General features: G+C 39.7%; 1 protein-coding gene across 4 annotated transcripts in view; it reads right to left on the reverse strand.

Moving 5' to 3' along the window:
• CTNND2 (catenin delta 2) overlaps window positions 1-24,212 on the reverse strand; it is a 921,118-nt gene that overhangs the window by 499,305 nt on the left and 397,601 nt on the right. For all 4 annotated transcript variants that reach the window (XM_082258174.1, XM_082258173.1, XM_082258172.1 and 1 more), the window contains exon 9: window positions 13,264-13,516. In XM_082258174.1, coding sequence (XP_082114300.1) covers window positions 13,264-13,516 — 253 coding nt within the window. The remainder of the gene's footprint in view (window positions 1-13,263; window positions 13,517-24,212) is intronic.

The following is a 24,212-nucleotide window of genomic DNA, read 5'->3' on the forward strand; positions in this document are numbered from 1 at the left end:
CTCCTTGTTCTTGGCCATGGTGGAGAGATTGGAATCTGATTGATTGATTGCTTCTGTGGACAGGTTTTTTTTTTTTACAGGTAACAAGCTGAGATTAGGAGCACTCCCTTTAAGAGAGTGCTCCTAGACTCAACTCGTTACCTGTATAGAAGACACCTGGGAGCCAGAAATTTTGCTGATTGATAGGGGATCAAATACTTATTTCACTCATTAAAATGCAAATCAATGTTTTACTTTTCTGAAATGCTTTTTTTCTGGATTTTTTTGCTGTTATTCTGTCTCTCACTGTTAAAATAAACCTACCATTACAATTATAGACTGATTATTTCATGGTCAGTGGGCAAATGTACAAAATCAGCAGGGGATCAAATACTTTTTCCCTCACTGTATATAGCATCAAATCATATTGTCTACCCACAGTTTCCTGGGGAATACAAGTTTAAAAGTAATAATAGTTTAATAGTTAATATTAACTATGAGTAGAAGTGGTTATATGCACTGGACATTTTTCTAATTGCAGTTGTTTGCAAATTGTGTTTTTTGCACTTATATAATTATAAAATATGTCATAATATAATGAAACAACAATATAATATAATTTCAGTCTTTTTTTTTTTTTGCACAGGTCACCTTCTGAATTATTTCTTAAGCTGTTTAATACATTTCTGCATTTTACACACAGGAATTCAAATTTTTCGGTTTGATTTGCACAAAATTGCACAGTACTACACTTTTTTTTATATTATTCTATCACCTAATAAAAACATTGTAAAATATATTAGTTTAAATATATGTAGTAGAGGTATATGTGAGATACAAGTTAGTTGCATATGTTTTTGTAGTATATTTAGCACCATATACACCTTGTATGTACAATAATTGAAAACCAGGAGACATTCTAATTCAGTTGTTGGGTCAAAACAAAATATGCAAAAAGTCTTTAGTATATATCCAGGTGTATCCCTTAACCAATAGAAACATTCCTGTATGGTGCTTCACTTCATCTAAGTGACATCAATGTGCTCTGTAGCCTTTCACCTGATTACTTGAATTAAGCATATAGTATTACATCCCCATTGGAGTTATTTGTCTTGTTCGCCACTAGATGTCCTCTGTGCTTCTCCCCAATGCTTAGTTAGCTCTGTAGATAATGGGTGTTCTCAGGGGCTTCTCAAGGTACTCTCACCATAAGATGCAGAGTGGGGATATATAGGTCTCGCCATATACAGTATATGTCTACCTTAGTTCCGGTAACCTCCGCTTGTGCCCTACGGGTTACGTCAAGCCCACGTGACTTCTTCCGGAGATGAAGAAGTCACGTGGGCATGACATAACTTGTAGGGCATGAGTGGAGGTTACCGGAAGTGACATAGACACTGATACAAGCATGGCACTCGGGAACAGTTACCGGATGTTTTTAACCTAAATGTCAGTTTTTGCTGTTTTATTTTAACCACATCCATACCGGCGCATAGTAATATGACGCCGGCAGGATGGCTTTACCGTTCCGGGCGGCCGTCATATGACGTCCGCCCGCTCTAGCTGCTACTGCGCGCCCCCGGGGGCGCGCAGCGCGGCGATCGGGGGTGAGGCTCGTCCCTCGGACATAGCCCATCCCTGATCAAGGTAAACAGCCAATAGAAATTGGCTGTTTACCATGTGATCGGCTGTGTCAGTCACAGCCGATCACATGAGCGGCTCCTGCACGAGCGGCTCGTTCTCTCTGCAATGCGCGCCCCCGGGGGCGCGCAGAGCAGCGATCGGGGACGAGGCTCGTCCCTCGGACAGAGTCGATCCCCGATCTAGGTAAAGAGCCAATGAAATTGGCTCTTTACCACGTGACCGGCTGTGTCCAATCACAGCCGGTCACAAATGTCAACAGAGAACACGGTAACTAGCTGTCACCGTGTTCTCCTCCTCACACACTGATCCTGTGTGAGGAAGAGAGTGTGGTAACAGCTAGTTACCAAATACAGTGCACCCCAACCACACTGATTGCCCCCCCCCCCCAATAAAGAGTACCTGTCACTAGCCCATCAAAGTACCCGAGTACCTGTCACCAGCCCATCAGGTACTCTGATGACAGGTACTCGGGTACTCTGATGGGCTGGTGACAGGTACTCGGGTACTCTGATGACAGGTACTCGGGTACTCTGATGACAGGTACTCGGGTACTCTGATGACGGGTACTCGGGTACTCTGATGACAGATACGCAGGTACTCTGATGACAGGTACTCGGATACTCTGATGACAGGTACTCGGGTACTCTGATGACAGGTACTCGGGTACTCTGATGACAGATACGCAAGTACTCTGATGACAGGTACTCGGATACTCTGATGACAGGTACTCGGGTACTCTGATGACAGGTACTCGGGTACTCTGATGAAAGGTACTCGGGTACTCTGATGACGGGTACTCGGGTACTCTGATGACGGATACTCGGGTATTCTGATGACAGGTACTCGGATACTTTGATTACCTGTCAACGGAGTACCCGTCATCAGAGTACCTGAGTACCTGTCACCTACCCATCAGAGTACCCGAGTACCTTCCACCTGCTCATCAGAGTACCTGACGCCTGAAGTACCCGAGTACTTGCCGCCTGCTCATCAGTACCCATCACTACTCATCAGTACTCATCAGTACCTATCACGTATCAGTACTGATCATCAGTATCAGTACTACTCATCAGTACCTATCACGTATCAGTACTGATCATCAGTACCCATCAGTACAGTATCACCTATCAGTATCAGTACTACTCATCAGTACCTATCACCTGCCTGTCACCTGCCCATCAGAGTACCCGAGTACCTGTCACCTGCCTATCGGAGTACCCGAGTACCTGCCACCTGCTCATCAGTACCAGAGTACCTGTCACCTGCCTGTCACCTGCCCAACAAAGTACCCGAGTACCTGTTACCCTTCATACAGCCACCATGTCCAAGTCCAAAAAGGTTTATATACGTCCTCCGTTTAAACCTAAATACCGGTGTTATGGCAGCAGATAGCTGCCATAACCCTGGTATTTTTTTAAAAGGTGGACGGTTGGCTTTTCGATAAGGGTGGTCCCAGCGGCGGATTTGCCGTGGGTTCACCCTTCCGGGATGGCGGAAGAGGTGACCCCCCCCCCTCCCGCCGCGTCCGGTCCTTTTCCCCGCTTACCGGACCCGCCGGCAGCGGGGAAAACGATCCGGTCCCGGATCCTCACAGACAGGATGTCGAGTGAGGGCAAGCTTGCCCTCACTTGACTCTATGGTCTTGGAGGACCGGAGCTACGGAAAATGTTGTTGCCTAGCAACCGGTTTAAATGTCCTTTTTTTTTTTTTTTTCATTTTATATAATAATTTTTTTTTTTTTTTCTATCTTTTAGTGTACTTGTGAGATCTGAGGACTTTTTGACCCCAGATCTCACAAAAAGAGGTCCTGTCGTGCCTTTTTCTATTACTAGTAATGTTTACATTTCTTGTAATAGAAATAAAAATGATCAATTTTTTTTTTTGTTAAACAGTGTAAAAATAAAAAATAATAAATAAAATAAATAGTAAAAAAAAAAAAAAAAAAATTAAAGCGCCCTGTCCCCGTTAGCTCGCGCGCAGAAGCGAATGCATACAGAAACCCCGCCCACATATGTAAACGGTGTTCAAACCACACATGTGAGGTATCGCCGCGATCGTTAGAGCAAGGGGAATAATTTGAGCCCTAGACCTCCTCTGTAACTCAAAGATGGCAACCTGTAGAAATTTTTAAATTGTCGCCTATGGGGATTTTTAAGTACCAAAGTTTGTCGCCATTCCGTGAGCATGCGCAATTTTGAAACATGACATGTTGGGTATCTATTTACTCGGCGTAACATTATCTTTCACATTATGGAAAAAAATTGGGCTAACTTTACTGGTTTCTTATTTTTTAATTAAAAAAAGTGAATTTTTTCCAAAAAAATTGCGTTTGGAAGACCCCTGCGCAAATACGGTGTGATAAAAAATATTGCAATAATCTCCACTTTAATCTCTAGGGTCTCTGCTAAAAAAAAAATATATAATGTTTGGGGGTTCTAAGCAGTTTTCTAGCAAAACAACTGATTTTAGCTTGTAAACACCAAATGTCCAAAATAGGCCTAGGCAAGTGGCTAGGATGCATGATGATGCACCTTGGATGTTAGGCCCCTCTATATGGCTAGGCTGTGAAAAAGTCTCACACATGTGGTATTGCCATACTCAGGAGGAGTGGCAGAATGTATTTTGGGGTGTCATTTTTGCTGTGTACATGCTATGTGTTAGGAATATCCTATAAATTGACAACTTTGTGTAAAAAAAAAAGTTTTTATTTTTTTCCCACATTTTCCAAAAACTTGTGGAAAAAAATGACATGTTCAAAGGACCCATAATGCCTCATAGAATATACGTTGGAGTGTTTGCTTTCCAAAATGGGGTCATTTTGTGGACTTTTCCATTGTATTGGTGCTCTAGGGCCTTGAAAAGTGTGATAGGTAGTAAGAAAGTTTTATGTGTATTTATGCTCCTAAAACGCCTTATGGTGCTACTTGGACGTGGAGTCTCTTTTTGTGGCCAGGCTGTGTAAAAGGCTCACACATGTGGTATCACCATACTCAGAAGGAGTAACAGAATGAATTTTGGGGTGTCATTTTTGCTGTGTACATGCTATGTGTTAGAAATAGCTTATAAATTGACAACGTTTTGGGAAAAAAAAGAAAAAAATGTTTTTTTCTTCATTTTCCCAAGAATTGTGGGAAAAAATTATAACTTCAAAAAACTCACCATGCCTCTTACTAAATACCTTGGACTGTCTACTTTACAAAAAGGGGTCATTTGGGGGGTATTTGTACTGTCCTGACATTTCAGGGCCTCAAGAAAGGAGATAGGCAGTCAGTACATCTGGTGTGATCAATTTTCAGTAATTGGTACCATCGCTTCTAGACTCAATAACTTTCACACAGACTAAATAATATACACTAATTTGGGTTAATTTTACCAGAGATATGTAGCAGTATAAATTTTGGCCCAAATGTATGAAGAAAAATTAATTTTTTGCAAAATTGTATAATAGAAACTAAAAAAAAGTGTTTTTTTTTCAAAATTTTTGCTCTTTTTTTGCTTATATCACGAAAAAAAAAAACCCAGTTGTGATCAAATACCACCAAAAGAAAGCTCTATTTGTGTGAAAAAAATGATAAAAATTTTGTTTGGTTACAGTGTAGCATGACTGAGCAATTGTCATTCAAAGTGTGAGAGTGCTGAAAGCTGAAAATTGGTCTGGGAAGGAAGGGGGTCTAACTGCTCTGTATGGAAGTGGTTAAAAACATATTTTATTAATTCTACACAAGAGTATCCTTTATATATCCCCACTCTGCATCTTATGGTGAGAGTACCTTGAGAAGCCCCTAGGAACACCCATTATCTACAGAGCTAACTAAGCATTGGGGAGAAGCACAGAGGACATCTAGTAGGAAACAAGACATATAACAACTCCAATGGGGATGTAATACTATACGTTTAATTAAAGTAATCCTCAGGTAAAAGGCTAGAGAGCACATTGGTGTCACTTGGATGAAGTGAAGCATCATACACAAATATTTCTATTGGTGAAGGGATACACCTGGATATATACTAAGGACTTTTTGCATATGTCAATTTCCGTTCATATTTCAATTTACTGTCTGTGATCATTATATATATATTAGTATTTACACTTGTGTTATTGCACAATGGCACAATGTATTTTTTTGGAGGATTACATGTGTGGTTTTATGCACTTTATGTCAGCAAGAGGTTTCATTACACATAGAAATTTGAATATTTATTATTTATTTTAAATAACGGATTTAAGTTATGATACTTTGAATATTATTGTATTATATCGCTGAAAAGGTAGGGCAGCACTATTCACCCATTATTGCATATAAGTGAATGAGGCCACCTATCACAATATTGAAACAATATGGAGGATCAGGAAGCAGAAGGTGCAAGGAAACAGGAAAAAGCTAGCTTCCCACATACATTTAGTTGTCTATAACTCTAGATCTATTGTTCTTACATCACAATTATATAATTTAATGACATAAGTAATAGAGAACAGTACATAAAACATTAAAAAATAAAGTAAAAATAGATCATAATTTCCAGCCAGAATTATCAAACATCAGTATAATATGAGGGCAGCAAGCTGAGAAGCTGGAAATGAAAAAAACAAACACCTTTGAGAACCTCTTGGTATGTAGACAGTGGATCTCGGGGGCAAAAAAACAGAGGGCGGGTATACCAACTTAGAGAGGGGTGAGATTAACAAGAGGAAGGGAAAGGAAATAAAATATAGTGAGAAAGAAAAAAGAAGGATAAAAAAGTGTGTGTGTATGTGTGTGTGGGGGGGGGGGGGTAAAAAGAGGGCAAGATTAGGTAAAGCATTTAAGGGACAGGAAGGGCAAAAAATAAAAGATTACTGGGCATAGCAAGCTGAATGCAGGAAGAGGGGGGGGGGGCAAAGGAAAAATAGTATATGTAACCTCAAAATGTGTTCATTAACCTTTAATAAGCAAGCATGACCTAGAAGTTGCTGGCAAGAAACCATAGGGGCTCCATATCAGTTTGAATTTCTCTAGTTTATCCTTTTGCTGCACTGTAAGTTTTCCAGAACTCATTGTTAAATCATATTCTTGAATCTTGCAAAAGGTGTGCATGTGATTTCCAAATTTCCAAACTTCCTGGCAGGTTTTTTTACCCACCGTAAAAATGTGTATCGCTAACTTAAGTTGATTTTTGGTGCAGAATTTTTTTTTTACAGAGGAGTGCTTTCAATTGATTCATTTGGGTGTGTTTTATTATGGAGCATTCACACCAGATGTGCACAAAAGTGCTGTAGGAGCAGCAGTTCCAGGGTTTGTGAGGGCAGCCTTAGAAAAGCGGGTTGGTACTAATACCATCTAAACATTAGTTAATGATAGCCTTCTCATGCTAAAACATTAGCTGAGCTTTAGATACAACTTATAGGTTCCCACTCCTATTGCAGTATTGTTTGTTGGAGTTCTTTTTAATGGTGTAAGGGGAAAGTGAAGCTGCTTAAGGTAGTGATAGTTGGGAAAATAGGTAAAAAACTGTGCCTGGGGCATGCAGGTCTTTGCTACATCTGTGTTCAAAGGTTGTGGGAGTACTTGAACTGTCAGAATGCTTCGTTATATAGGATATAAAATGTGTGTTTTGAAGGAAGGGACATAATTCCTATGGTGGGATGCTATTTTTGTCTTTCAAATAATCAAAGGACCTGACTTTGCATAGTGGTAAGAATATGCTTAATTTACCAGGAAACAAAGCCATAGAATTGGAGATACCTGTAGGAATAAGGGGTTACCTTTGATGGATTGCATTGATGTGTTACATGAGATTCTTTTTTTCAAAACGTTTGCCCTGTTCCTTAATGAATGGGAAATATAGAGGTCCATATTTGACCACTATGTTCTGCGAGTAACCACAATAAATTATGCATCCCATTAGGAGAGCATAAATATACTTCTAAGGATAACCGGAGCAGGGTTTCCATGGAGGTGTAAAGCAATATAAGCTGTAATATTTGTGGGACCTAATACTAATTTATTATGGTAGCTAGCCCAAGACCTCCACAACTTTTAGGCTGGAACATTATGCTTCTGGCTCTTAAAGACTTAGTCTTGCTTCATGCTAATTGTAGTATGTGTGATTGTAACACGCCAAGCCTACAGCTTGGGATCCATGTATGCAGTGTACGAACCACATGAAGACATGATATATTATAGTACCGGTAATTCTATTGTTTCAAGCTCAGATTTTTAGTTCATCACATGCTCAGTTTGAGTTTATAAACATAGATGGATATCTACAAATATAACGTATGGTTGCCAATACCATCTCTCACAATATCCATCACAATACAACTATTTTTTATTATGTCGATTTTTCATATCATGCCATGAAATCCAGTCTCTTTTAAACCAAAAATGTGTAAAGTCTGCTGGAACCAAATAGGTGTTATACATCTGTTTTAAAAGGGGGACAAAAAAGAGCAATGATGGGCTAAAAAGCATCAAATTCCTGCTAGGGGACACAATCACTAAACACACTGCCCCATATTTTTCCATGTTAGGACAAAGTTTTCTGTGGAATACTGTTTGGACACACTGGGAGACTTGATGTACCTTATGACTGATTGAATGTCCAGACTGCGTTGGAGGTCTTCAAGTACCGCATTACATCTTTACCTGGTTGACACATATAGGAGAGCTGACTTTTTAGAACATATGGAATATTATGGGGCTGTGTGTTTGGTAATGGTGTCCCCTGGCAGGGATTTATTTATTTTCAGGCCACCTTCGCTGCTTTGTGGGCCCTTTTCGGAAAAGATGTCTCACACCTATTAGTTTCCAGCAAACTGTACACATTTTTGATTTTAAAGAGACTGGGTTTAATGACATTGTTATGAAAAATTCACAGTATATGATAAAAAAAGTTGCAATATTGTGAGAGATGGTATTTGTAACTATATGTTATATTTTTCTATGTTCCTTCATGTGTGCTCCTGAGGAAAATCAGTCGTGTGGAATACTAGATGAAATAATGTGTGAACCCTATAATGGATATGGTGCTATATGTGCTTCCAGATTTTATGTATAATACATTTTGTACTTTTATATAATTGTTCAAGTGGTGTCATTTTCTATATGCCCTAAAAAAGTTCATGGCTACAACCTGCTTGATGTAATATATGTGAATTATAGAATGTGAGCATATAGGACACAGAACCTATATCTTAAATATTCTGTAAACATAGAGACTGACTTACTTTCTGTGTTTTCAAATGGCAGAAAACTTTGTTGTGTAATACAATTAATCAAAACTGACATGCAGTAAAGCTGTGCTAAACTGATCCTTGTGTGGACCTCCTTTGTATCGTAGGCCCAGGTTTTACATGGAGTTCTTACAATCAGAAATAAAGCCTAAAGCCGGGGGAAGGAGATAGTCTGGCATTTAACTGCTTAAATACAGAGCCCTAACACAGATACTTACAGGCACCCAATATCAAAAACAGCAGCTTATGTATTATACAGTACATTTATAATCATGTAATCAAGCTTCAGCACTGCAAGGCTGCTTTCAGATTAATGCGGTGCAGTTTGACTGAGCAGTGCACTTTTCCTGCATGTTAGGCCTGGTTCACATTATTGTGGGTTTGCGGCCCACGTTTGTGCAGGTATGGCCTCCTATTCATTTGAATAGGTGGCTGTGCCTGCATTTCCCGCAGAAAAAAGGTTCATGCATTATTTTGGAAACTCAGCGGCCAAGGAAATCTCATGGTGCTTTTGCATCATGCGATTTCCCTTCTGTTCCCACACTTGCAACCATCCACAATAGTGTGAACCAGGTCTTATATTATGTCCTGAATGTTTGGTGTGCTTTCTGAAAATGCACCAAAATGCAGCATTTAGGAGTTTTGGTGTGCTTTCATAAAGAGCACCAAAACCGCAGGACACAATATACCTCTATGGGAAAGCCAAGGTAACGCACTCCAAACACACAGTGTGGGAAAATCGCACTGCAGCAGTGTGAGAGCAGCCTAACAAGACTGTTTGTGGACAGCTGGTCAGGTTATTTTTATATTATAGTTTAAGAAGAGATTAACTCACTTATTTAACATGGGGTGGAGTACAAAATGGTGAATTGTTTTTGAGCACTAGATTTATTAGTTTACACATTTTTAGCCTATTTGATTTTAAATGTATTGTAAAGTGTGTCACTTGTTTGAAATATGGTGTCTGAATCATGATATTATCAGCTGGTGGTACAAAAAATAAAGGAACAGAGCGCACACCGCCCTAGTGTAACACCATTTATTTGAAGTTAATAGAAGCCATAAAAACAGGTACTCACAAACAGATAGGAAGTCATGCATGGAAATAAATATCCCCCGATGATGTTTACAGGGCTCTCTCCTCCTAGCCTCGGCGGCTCAGCTGTTCGTCCTGCACTAGTCAGTGAGTATCGTACGGCTAAGCCAACCGCCTCGGATTACTCAAGGAGACTCAATGTGGTGAGCCTGCGCACGGTCCAGCCGCCGCCGCACACCCTCCAAGAGCCGGATGCTATAACCGCTCAGAGAAACTGACAATGCGGTTAAGCAGAGGGAGACTCCACGATCGGGACCCAGAGCATGACTTGCATGGGGTTGCTAATCAAATTAGCAACCCCACCTAGTCAAACTAAAAACAAGAAACAACGGTCAGTAAATAACATCCCGTTATTCCTAAATATGGTGGGCTCTTATAGATGTAAACTCAAAAGGTGCATGGCCTGTAATTTCATGCACCATGGGAAAAAGCACTTTGTTGGAAAAGATGGGCGGACATTTAATATTCAACAGTTTGTCTGTTGCGGCACACAATTTGTTGTATATGGTCTGCGGTGCCCATGTGGATTATTCTACGTGGGCAGAACAGTGAGGGCTATGAGAACCAGATTTGGTGAACATTGCCGGTTCATCGAACAAAAGAAAGACAAACATAGTGTTCCCCGCCATTTTTGCCAAGTACATGGGGGCAGCACTGAGGGGTTAGAGTTATTTGGTATTGAAGCCATCCCTATGACATTATCAGAAGGTGAAAGATTTTCGCGTCTATGTATGCGCGAAACGTATTGGATATTTACGCTTAACTCTATGTCCCCCGATGACTTGAATGAGGAATTGGAGGTTGGCACTTTGATTTAAAACTTTGTTTTTATGTATGTACCAGTCTATATATTTTACATGTTGTCAGCATATATTTACATCTTCCTCATCTCTTATGGTCTTCTATGTCAGTGTACATATATGTTGGCATGTGTGTTCCTTTATACGCACCCAGTATCAGTATACGGGAATATTTTGAGATACATATGCGCACATATATGGTGTTTATCTTGTTTTGTTAGTCTAGTCTCCACAGTGTCATGTAGGTTTATATATGTATATTATATATATATATATATATATATATATATATATATATATATATATATATATAAAAATGTTAAAGTTTTTTAAAGTTTTTATGTATTATGAACTTATTCACTTTTATAAATTTTTATTAGATATGTACAATTCATGGATATATATGAATGTTTGGATATTATTGCCCCTGATTACAGGCTCTCTATTGTCATGTCCCTTTAAGAAATAGTGAGGGGAGGAGCCGCTATATTGTTATATAAATGAGGGCAAAGGATCTCTGGGGTGTTGAGATCTGAAGAAGGAGGCTACGCCTCCGAAACGTTAAGTCCTTAGCAACCCCATGCAAGTCATGCTCTGGGTCCCGATCGTGGAGTCTCCCTCTGCTTAACCGCATTGTCATTTTCTCTGAGCGGCTATAGCATCTGGCTCTTGGAGGGTGTGCGGCGGCGGCTGGACCATGCGCAGGCTCACCACATCGAGTCTCTGACTAGTGCAGGACAAACAGCTGAGCCGCCGAGGCTAGAAGGAGAGAGCCCTGTAAACATCATCGGGGGATATTTATTTCCATGCATGACTTCCTATCTGTTTGTGAGTACCTGTTTTTATGGCTTCTATTAACTTCAAATAAATGGTGTTACACTAGGGCGGTGTGCGCTCTGTTCCTTTATTTTTTGTACAGCTGCTTTGCCTCATATCCCATGGAGGGTTAGGAGAGCTGCCACGCTTCATTCATGTGTTTCACCACAGGCCATATTACAAGATTCCCCAGCTTGAGAATCAATCTCCAGGATCTGCGCAGGGACTGGTAATGTGTGTTTTCTCAGCTGGTGGTAGCAGCTTATATTGGACAAGATAGAATAAGGAGGGCAGAAATTTCTGATATAATTTTACTTTCAGACACCCCAAAAGCTATACTCTGTATGCAATTCAAGGCTTCAATTAAAGCTGAAGATCAGGCAAACAGGTAAGTGTACAAATAAAAAAACCTTTATGGAAGCAGATTTACCTGTTAAAAGATTTTTATTTCTGTCCATCCAATCTTAAAATATTTACATAAATCTTCCATACAGCACAGCCCTTTCTGTCTAAGCAAGACATCACAGTTCTGTTTGCCAGTGAGAGAAAAAGCAGCTCCTTGTACTACTTCTCCCTCTGAAGATCAAGTCTAAAATCTGCTATAAAACAGACTTCAAGAAACTGATACCAGGCCAAATTCAGGTATTTAAACTGCTTCCAAAAACAAACAACCTAAATGTATTGCTACATGAATGCATATAGAGCTGCATCAGTTTGTGTATGTTACAATTCAGCTTTAGGGTCATTACATAGGGCAAACAGGTACTGTATCTTAACTGGAACAAAGGTAGGTTTACGTAAAGTTGCAGAAAGGGTTTTACTATTGTAAAAGCATTTTAAAAGATGGAATAGTATTGCATGGGAAATTATTCAAGCAGATTCAATTGTTTGTTTGCAGGGTTATTCAATAAAAGATCAAACATTTCAATAAATACATAAAACAATGTGAAGCCCAGGACCGGCCTTACCATTGGTCCCACTGGGTCCACTGGACCCAGGCAGAACATTGACTCTCAAGATTTTTTTTTCCCCAGCAGTTTTGTGTGTCATCAGTTTGCGGTGTGTTACGGGGCGCCATTTCCCTATCTCATACTGAAGTCCGTAGGGCAAACTGATGAGTATAAGGAGACAGAGCGTCTCCCTCTGGGAATGTTCCTTGCGTAATCGTGGTGTGTGCAATGACGTCAGACATCAATGCACTCCATCTCACACAGGGCAGGCTGGATCTTCTAGGGCGGTGGGCGCGGCAGACACAGGAGTGACAGGAGGACTGAGGATAGACAGTGGGTGTTTGGTGGACCGGTCTGGTGGTGAGTTAAGGAAGAAGATAACAGTATTTTTTAAAGGGGGGGGGGCAGCATTGGACCCAGGCAGCACAATGTCTTGGGCCAGCCCTGGTAAGGCCAGTGCATTTTTTTTTTCAACCAGATGTACACTATAAGGAGTGCTCTAAATAACTAGGGTTTCTGATTATGTGATTTTTTTTTTTAACATGAAGGACACAGGACTTTTTCAGTCTAGCTAATTATAAAGCTTTGTGTAACTACATTCAACTGTTTGTAGCCACTGAATTCTGAGACCCTACCTCTGTGATCAATACTCCAGTTGGGATATTGTGCAAAGGCTATTCACTCCTATGATGGTTTGTATGAATAAAATAATAAATAACACATATACAAAAATCTCAAATGTAATAAATGTTTAAAGCCACTTACCTTGGATCTTTTTGAATGCTATCAATGGATGGTGACCTGGCTAATGTTCCCTCTGGTGGTACAGCTGGCCCTGATTTGCTGTACGGTGAATCAACAGATGGACAATACTGCAGCTGTCGGTATGGATCTGCGTAATTGGAGCCTGGGCCTGCAGCATAGCTGGCCCTCTGGAAGGTCCCTGTTGCATTCTGAGAGGCATGTTGGCTGCCTGTGCGCTGCAAAGGTACGGAGTCGACACCAGGGGAACATGGGGCTACGACAGGAAAGTAGGGACAAAGTAAAAAACTGAGGATCTGTTCACAGAAATGGTTAACCAGGTCTAGGCAGGAAAAAATACACACATATACAGGGAGGCATAAAAAAAGAAGCATTGCGTTATCGATTAAGACAAATGGGCAATATTACAATATGAAATACAGCTGTATGATTCATTTTTGTCTACAAGATTTGTTTTATTGTTTCAGGAAAATAAAAACAAACTGTTAGAAAACAAAAAGTATTCAAGTTCAGTATATAAGTTGTATGGAAGCAGGCTGTAGATATGCAAATGCTGTCCATTGCATAATACAATTTTGCAAAGAACAAGCCAATCAAAAAAATTTGTACAGAATTAGCACATTTTGCACACACATTATGCATTTTACACATTTTTATTTTAGGGAATGTATATATAAAGATATATATTTACAATAGTTGGTTAAGTCTATAAGAATTTTCATTCATCCAAGTCATGAGATTTTTATTAGCAGAACTTAAAATAACTAGACTTGAAGGCATCATTGGGCAAACTCAGACACATCAAATTACCTGGTAATTGTGCATTTTCCCTCATAGTACCCAATAATATCAAATTATATTATTATATGCAAGTCTAAAAATTGCAAATTTGACATTGCATACTCTATTTTATCATGTAAATATATCTTACATTACATCTGATTTGGTTTTATGGTGTTAAATATACAGGGGTCGATTAGGCTGCTCACTTTGCAAGAGAAGTTGCAACAAATTTAAGCTGACTTTAGATGTATCGAAATTCACTCGGTTTAGCAGGGACAGGCTGAATTTTGTTCCATTTATAGTCATTCCCATTCATGATAAGCCAATTTAACAATCAACTGTTAATGAACAGGCTTGCTGGAAAATGTTGCTCAGTATATTCTGACAGCAGGGCAGTTCTGACACAGCGGGGATGATTCTCGCATGCACCACGAATGTGTGGATAGGGGAATTTGTCCAGTTATTTTCGTTCAGCACGCAAGCTGATCAAAAAAACCAAGCCATGTATGGCCAGCTGTACTGGATAAGGTGAAGCTCTGCCCGCTGTAATCATTTAATCACATGAAAGCAAAAACACTTTTCCTATTTTCCTTGCATGTCACTGGGTATTTGCAAAGTGAAACCACTATATTCACTAAGCTCTGAGGCAAATTCCCATGCAAATTGCAACTCCTATTCCAAAGTGTACAGCCAATTTGCTTTGAGTAAATCAACTCCACAGGGTTTTCAATAATTATGATAAAAGAACAAAGCCTATTTCTCTGCAGTATTGACTTTTAATAATTGTCACACTAATTAATAATAATATTTAATTAACGATATTAATGGATTACAAAAAAAATTATAGTTAAAAGTATTTCCATATGAACTCTTTTATTGTTAATACAACTTCCACATAATATAGAGGGGTTGTTATGCAATTTGCTTTTTGTTTCCTTGCAGCAAGATGCTTAATCTTGCTTTACCGAGAATGGTCTGATGAAGGAGCTCTACTGCGCATGCTCCAAAACACGTTACCGCCCCCCTGACGTCACTACGCCCCGTGCGGTCCACGAGTGAGGCGTGCCTTCCACTGCGGCCTCAGACAACAGGACCTCCCTGGTCTGGCTCTCTACATCCACCCCCTCCGTCTGCTGGACAGTCGAAGGAGACAGAGCCACAGGGACAAGAACTGAACCCTATGTGTTGTTCAGACATGCCTGTTTTACACTATGATGTTGCAAATGCTATTTATCTTGTGCGCCAATAAATGCTTTTAATGCTGCACTTAGAGGCGCCTTCTCCTCTTCTTATCCTAATAGTCTGCTAGCCTTGCTTGCTGCAGCCTGGCATTGCATGCTATTTCCGAGCTTGTGATCTACAAGGACCCCCAAATTATTTTCCATCCTTGATTACCCCTAGCGATTCTCCCTCTAGCATGTAACATGTATTCATATTTTTAGCTTCTAAGTACATCACTTTACGTCCCTCCGTTGTGTGCAGGGCGGATGATCCATTTGTATGTGGCCATTGTACTTTTGTAGATGGGGATTCTCTTATAATTCCTGACGAGAAAGGTGGTCTCTTGTTTCCTTTGGACATCTATCTTATTGGCCGTTTTGTTTTCTGGCCCTGGACTGGGTGATAACTCCCCCATCTGTGGGTTCACCTATGGAAAATTTGTTTTATTTATCAAGAGGCTGGACTATCTGCCCAATCCCCCCTATATCCTTAGTATCTTTGGGATTGTCGGTGACAGTTCCTGTCACATTTTACGGATGATGTGTTGCCTTGCTATCTCCGAGTTTGATTTTAAATGATGGATAGTGTGATACTGTACACCTTTTTTTAAGATATACCTGTTGGATCCTGAAGAAGCTGTTTCAGCGAAACGCGTTGATCCATCAGTTAACTATAGTGTATACTTCTCTATTAGGATATGCGTGTGTATACATGTATCATTATCTTGACTACATTTGTTTTTATGATTCATGTGTAAAAAATTTTGTGTAAAAATAAAACATTGTTATTTTTTTAATTAATCTTTTCTAGTAATTATGTGGCACAATTAAATCCCCTTTTGCCCAGGTGTGCTAGATTACATCACATCCATTGTTCCCATGACCCCTTTGCCTCATTTTCCACTATCACACCTGGACCTTGTTTACTTTCCATACATTACTTTACATTTTTCAATATTGAACCTTATCTGTCAGACAGGTGTTAACCCCTCTATTTTACTGAGGTCCTCTTGTAAAGTTTCTATATCCGGTTTTGAAGGTATTTCCTTGCTCAGTTTTGTATCGTCAGAAAACACTGAGATTAAACTATTTATTCCAACCTCTATATAATATCTGAACAAGTTAAAAAGCATTGGTCCTGGTACCCCAATTACAACGCTAGACCATTCAGAAAATATGTCATTAATCGCCACCCTCTGGTTGTGCTTCTGTAACCAGTTTTCAATCCAGGTACTTACCATGTTATCAATGCCAAAATACCTTAATATGGAAATTAAGCATTTATGGAGTACGGTATCAAAAGCCTTAGTGTGATCCAGATACACTACGTCCACAGGCCTTCCTTTATCCAAATTATAACATACCTCCTCATAGAATGTCAAAAGATTGGTCTTGCAAAAATGGTCTTTTATAAATCCATGTTGGTTACTACTAATACTATTTTCTTCAGCAAATTCTTAGATATGGTACCTTATCATTCCTTCCAATACTATTGATGATAGGCTGACTGGTCTTAGGTTTGCAGGTATATATCTTGGCCCTTTTTTAAATATTGATACCACCTTTGCTTTTTGCTAATCAGCTGGTGCCATTCCAGTTAGTAAACTGTCCTTAACATTGGTCTGGCTATAACATGGCTAGGTTTTTGAGAACTGTTGGGTGTAAGCCATCTGAACCTGGTGATTTATTCACATTAAGTGTTTTCTAGTCCTTTTTGAACACTGGTTTCTGTCAGCCACAAGTGTACATTGAATATAATGCTATTGACTGTCTTATTTTCTTTACTTCTTTTTCAATTTGTATAAACTGAGAAGACTGTGTTTATTATAGTTACCTTCTTTTTGTCACTTGTGACTAACTTCCCCTGATCATTCTTTATGGGGCAATATGTTCTGACCTCACCTTTTTACTATTAATATATTTGAAAACTGTCTCTCATAATTTATTTTAGCTGCCTTGATCATGCTCTTGCATTTATAATTGCATTCTTGTTTTGGAATGCTTATGGTGACCCTTTGGACATTTTTTTTCCTGTTAATACTCTTTTTCATGTTAGCATTAGCACCCAGGTTTAACTTTTGTCCATTTATATTTGTTTTCTATTGGAATACGCTGACAAATGCCATTGTTTAACATGCCCTTAAAGCACTCCCACTTTTCTTTAGTGCTCCTAGTTACAAGGATTCGATCCAATTTAGTATCATGTAGTATGCAGTACAGCTTAGTAGGCTCATTTGAACTTTAATGTTCTTATCCCACCCTCATGTTTCCCTTTCCTAAAGTTTATGGCAAATGTGATTTACTGTTACCTAAATTATCCCTCGCTTTTGTATCTGCAATCAGCTTTTTGTTCGTAATCAGTTGGACCAGCAGAGCATTACATAGTTACATAGTTAGTCAGGTTGAAAAAAGACACAAGTCCATCTGGCTCAACCAATAAATAACAAAAAAAACAGTAAATAAAGCCCAACCATATAATCCAATATACACAATCCTAAACTTGCAGTTGATCCAGAGGAAGCAAAAAAACCTCAGCAAAGGATGATCCAATTTACTACAGCAGGGGAAAAAAATCCTTCCTGATGGTTACCTATAAATATTAGTACAAATTTATATTATGTACACCCAGGAAAGAATCCAGGCTTTTTTTAAAGCAGTCTAGTGAGCTAGCCAGAACCACCTCTGGAGGGAGTCTATTCCACATTTTCACAGCTCTTATGGTGAAGAAACCTTTCCGTATTTGGAGACGAAATGTTTTTTCCTCTAGAGGTAAAGAGTGCCCCCTTGTCCTCTGTGTTGATCTTAAAGTGAATAACTCAACCCCAAGTTCACTATATGGATCCCTTATGTATTTATACATGTTGATCATATCCCCCCTTAATCCCCTCTTCTCAAGAAAGAATAAATTCAGTTCTTCTAATCTTTTCTCATAGCTGAGCTCCTCCATGCCTCTTTTTTTTGGTTGTCCTTCTCTGCACTTTCTCCAGTTCCCCGATATCCTTTTTAAGAACTGGTGCCCAAAACTGAACTGCATATTCTAGATGAGATCTTACTAATGATTTGTACAGGGGCAAAATTATATCTCTCTTTCAGGAGTCCATGCCTCTGGTCATACAAGAAAGGACTTTGCTTGCTTTGGAAATTTGGCATTGCATGTTATTATTAAGCTTAGGATCTACCAGAACACCCCGATCCTTCTCCGCTATGGATTCCCTCAGTTCTACTGCCCCTAGCATGTATGACGCATGTATATTCTTAGCCCCCAAGTGCATACCTTTACATTTATCAACATTAAACCTCATTTGCCACATAGTTGACCAAGGAAACAGTGCATTGAAGTCAGCTTGTAAGTTGGAGACATCCTGTAAAGAAATTATTCCACTGCAAAGCTTGATGTTATCTGCAAAAACTGAAATTGTACTTTTAATCTCAGACCCTATATCATTTATAAAGATATTAAAAAGTAAGGGTCCCAACACTGACCCTTGGGGTACACCACTGATAACCTTAGACCATTCAGAGTAAGAATCATGAACCAATACTCTATGAAATCTATCTATTAGCCAATTTTCTATCCATTTACAAACTGATCTTTCCAAGCCTGTTGACTTCACCTTACAGATTAGTCGTGCGTGGGGAACTATGTCAAATGCTTTTGCAAAATCCAAGTATACTACATCTACAGCCACCCCTCTGTCCAAGGTTTTACTTACCTCCTCATAAAAAGAAATTAGGTTTGTTTGACAACTCCTGTCTTTCATGAATCCATGAGATCTGTTGCTTAAAATACTTTTTTTCCAGCAAGAACTCATCTATGTGGTCTTTTATTAAACTCTCCAGTATCTTCCTGACTATAGAAATTAAACTAACAGGTCTATGGTTATTTGGCAAAGACTTTGATTCCTTTTTAAATATAGGCACCACATTGACCCTACGTCAGTCCAGTGGAACTTTTCCAGTCCTTAACGAGTCCCTAAAAATTAGAAACAAAGGCTTTGAAATTACAGCGTTCAATTCATTTAGGATGCGTGGGTGGATGCCATCTGGTCCTAGCGCTTTATCCACCCTTATTCTGTCATTATTTCTAGTTGAATTATGAAATTGTCCTGCAATACATTCAATAAATGACAAGCCTTGGCCTGAGTGAGCAATTCCAACTTCCCAATAAATATCAGGATTAATAATTCTTTAAATCATTTTGACTGTGACATCCAAAATCAGTCCAAGGAAGGGGCGACACAGCTAACAATGGCAGAAAGCCCACATAACAGGTCAAGAAGGGCTCCACAGACTTCTGATACCTAACAAGTGTGTAAACTGAGGCCCAAATGGCAGCCTTTCAAATCAGAGTAACAGATGCCTAATTCTAAAAAGACCATATGGCCAGAATCTAGAATAAAACCATACAGCACCACAGCACCATGCAGCACCACCTTGAAGGAGGCCACAATGTGACCCAAGGCCCTAATGTAAGCATGCCTGTCATGAAAACAAAAAAAGAAAAGTTTGAACTAAGGCAGAAAGGTTTTGGTCAAAGTCTTGTTCAGTGTGTAATACAATCTGTGGGATGGGTTCAGCGATGACTTCTGGAGGTTGTGGATTCAACTGAGGTTTTCAGTTCCAAAATGGGCTAAACACCTCCATTTGGTTTAAGAATTGTAAAGAGGTTTGAGTAGAAATCTTGGTAAATGAGTAATGACCATTTGATTTAAAAGATACTAAACATCAGAAGGCAGATCCACCTGCAATGACAGGGAAGGTGAAAAATTGGAGTGCATGAAGCAGGGTGAAGGTAGAGTGTCAAATTCCAGCCTAAAGCCCCTGCAAACAACACTCTGGACCCAGGCATCTGAGATATTCTAGCACTAGAAGGCTGAGAAGGCCAATAGAATTTTGGATGTGAACATCCCACTTTGGATGTGAAGAGGCCTCTGTTTTGGCTGGTTTGGAGGGCCTTTTCTTCTTGCGAAAGTGTATTCCTGTCTTAAACATAACAATGAAAGGCTAAGAGGGATGATAGGAGCCCTTCCTGGCCTCAGGAGTAGTAGACCTACTAGTAAAATGGTGAGCTTTTTTCTGTGGAACGTGAGTACCCTTATCCCGCATTATCTCTTAGATATGCTACCAATGAAGAGACCAAACAGGTGCTCACGTTCAAAGGGTGTCTCTTGAAAGAGAGTTAAGCTTACCAGCATTTAAGGAATAATTCCAGGCCTTGGCATGTTATACTTAGTTACATTGGTCCAACTTGGACTAACGTAACCATTTATATGACATCAACAAAGAAAATATTGCAGCATCTCCAAATATAAAGTATTACAAACTTAAAGCATGTGCTATCAACACAGCATTCATAATGTGCAAAAATCATCCACAATATTCAATATTCAAAAATGATAACAAAATTAAATGAGTGTAAATAAAGTCCAATGCAAAAGAGTCCAAATTATGTGCTAAATATTACCGCAAAGAAAGTGTCTTCCACCAGATAATGAAAATCCTTTTCACCGCGCATGAGCAACAGAACAAAAATGCACTCACCGACATTAAAGCTGCCATAGTAAAGCAGCAACATGAGTGTTTGTGTCAACCGGTTCCTTCACATAAGCCGGTCAGCCTAACATCAGTAGTCTGCAAGATTTTGGAGGGGATGTTAAGGGACCACATACAAGACTTTAGTAATGAAAATGATATTATTAGTAGTAATCAGCGTGGATTCATGAAAAATCGTTCTTGCCAAACCAATCTATTAACCTTCTATGATGAAGTGAGCTGCCACCTAGATAAAGGTAAGCCTGTGGATGTGGTGTACCTGGACTTTGCAAAGGCCTTTGACACCGTTCCCCACAAATGCTTACTGTTCAAACTAAGGAAGGTAGGTATGGACCATAAGGTGAGTACCTGGATAGAGAACTGGCTCCAGGGGAGGTTGCAAAGGGTGGTGATTAATGGGGATTGAGCAGGTGTGGAAAGCGGGGTCCCCCTCAGTATTTGCGGATGATACTAAACTAAGCATGCCAATATCTACTGGGCAGGATGTGGAAACCTTACAAGCGGACCTGAACAAAATAATGGGGTGGGCAACTACATGGCAGATGAGGTTTAATGTTGAAAAATGTAAAGTAATGCACTTGGGTGCCAGAAACCAGAAAGCAAGCTACTCACTAGGGGGGGGGGGGACCTCTGGGTGAGTCTAGGATGGAAAAGGACCTGGGGGTACTGGTAGACAACAGGCTTGGCAGTGGCATGCAATGCCAAGCCGCTGCAAGCAAAGCCAACAGAATACTGGGATGTATAAAAAAGGGGATTCACTCCAGAAATAAAGAGATTATTCTCCCACTCTACAAGACTCTGGTCCGGCCACATCTGGAGTATGCTGTCCAGTTCTGGGCACCGGTCCTCAGGAAGGATGTGCTGGAGTTCCTCATAGCTGATGTCCTCTATTCCCCTAATTATTTTTGTTGCCCTTCTCTGGACTTTCTCCAGTTGGAGAAAGTCCAGAGAAGGGCAACAAAAATAATTAGGGGAATGGAGGACATCAGCTATGAGGAAAGACTACAAGCACTGAACTTATTCTCTCTGGAGAAGAGACGATATGATATCAATGTACAAATACTGTACTGGCAACCCTAGCATATGGAAAAAACCTATTCAGAGAAAGGGAATACAATAAGACACGTGGCCACTCACTAAAACTAGAGGAAAGACGGTTTGACGTTAAAATACGCAGGGGGTTCTTCACTGTAAGAACAGTAAGGATGTGGAATTCTCTTCCGCAAACCGTCGTATCAGCAGGGAGCATCGATAGTTTCAAAAAACTATTAGATGGGCACCTTAAAGACCACAACATACAGGCGTATACAATGTACGGTTAACAGCAAACACACACACACACATCATAGGTTGAACTGGATGGACTGATGTCTTTTTTCAACCACACTAACTATGTAACTATGTAACATGTGGTCTACAAGCTCCATTCTCGCAATGGGTACACCCCGCAGTACCGCTTCTCACCACTGGGGACAGTCGGAAGGTTTGCTTGCTACTGTCTGGGGGAAAAAGCGCAAACCACATGGAGCCACAAGCAGGGGACCACATATAGTGCAGCATATTTATTAAAAAGTATAGATTCCACATGCCAAAAATCCAAATGCCAGTAAAACAATTGTAATGACAAGTAAAACCATGCACTTACAAAGTGAGCTGGCATTTCCAAGCAAGGAAGTAGTCAGCGGAGAAGTAGTCATGGAAGTAGTCACGGAAGTAGTCAGCGGAGAAGTAGTCATGGAAGTAGTCATGGAAGTAGTCAGCGGAGAAACGTAGCTCCTGCCCTAATGCACTTCATGCGAATGTACACCTTCAGGGGACGTCCCTGGATGTGTCACCACAAAGTGATGAAGGAATCACATTGAAAAATATTAATCCAAAGAGAGAAGAGGAAAAAACCTTCCTAAAAGAAGGTATGCTTCTATCAGAAGAAAGAAGAGGTTCCTCACCTAAGGCAAAAAAAAGGAGGCTACCTGGAGGTGGGGGGTTTATAGGGGATGTCACTGCAGCTCACTTTTTCTTAGTGTAAATTCACCTGAAGGTAGCTGCATATAATCCAGTCATAATGATTAAAAGTGGCCTGTGCATTGTATGATTAGGAAACATAGATTTAATATAATATAATTTTACCAGTCCTTTGATGTGGTGGCTACATTGGTTATTGATTTTCATTTTTTTCTTTTTGCTTTTTTCCGTTATATTTCACATGGTAAATCTGTAAATAACACACCTTCCTGCCTCGTTGGTGGCTACCTTTACTGTATCTATTGAAGGAGCCATGGTTGTAACACAGGCTAGACTTCAAACATGTCTGACTTTGTTCATCTCCATTACATGGTGGATTGATTAGACTAGTAGCTTACACAAGATAGTTAAGGATTATTGTGCTTTCTTTTTAACTTACTTGAAGTGACAAAGACACTGCATTTTTGTTATTATCTGCAAGTATAATTCTATACTTGAAAATGTTCTTGAAAAAAGAAAACAAATTCAACCAAAGCAGAACTATAGGCAGAACTTTTTTTTCAACTAGGAAAACAAAGCAAAAATGCAGCGCTCACAGCAGGGAACACACCTCATAGATTGAGGGTGGAGTCCTTCACTTGGTGCTTTGGCTCAAATTGCCTCCAGCCATTGAAAACGCAGCTCCAATAAAGATGTAGCCGGAAACTCCAGAATCCCATTAAAATCTTTGTTTGCTACATGAAGGTTAAGATTACATAACATCTGATGCGTTTTGGCATGCAGCCTTGTGCTGTCATTCACCTTGTGTATGCTGAAACGTGTCAGTTGTTTTTAATCTTTACCTTCATGTAGCAAAATAAAGATTTTTATGGGATTCTGGAGTTGCTGGCTACATGTTTCTTAGAGAACTTTTTTTTTTTTTATTATTTTGAATAGAGTAAGAAAGGGTTATAACCCCTGTTAGTTTTTTTTTCCATTGGGATATTAGCCTCCCTTCCTGTCCCATAGCCAAAACAGGAAGTGAGAGGAAATCCCTGCAAATTAAAGGAATCCATTGGGGCCCCCCCACTTCACTAGAACTATTGCCCCCATTTGGAGATTTCCCCTCTATTACTTTTCTAAGGAACCCACAATTTGGGAGAGGGTGAATCTCCCTAACAGAGACAGAGACATCAATACAAGTCTTACTACAGGTGTTATAATTCCTCTCAAATCTGTCCAAAACTAAAGAGAATATTTTGAAAGGTAAAAAAATCAGGCACATGGACAATGAAAAGGATAGGGCACAGTTACTTTAAAACAGTCAGGTAACAAACATCTATGCAATACACCAGGAGAAGGTATGATTGACCGGCTAAAATAAGGAGCAGGAACAGGAGCTAAAAGTGGGACTAGGCAAGCACAGGGGAAACAGCTCTGTAAAATATGTAATGA

Source organism: Pelophylax lessonae, assembly GCF_965119305.1.
Source record: "Pelophylax lessonae genome assembly, chromosome: 5".
NCBI lineage: Eukaryota > Metazoa > Chordata > Amphibia > Anura > Ranidae > Pelophylax > Pelophylax lessonae.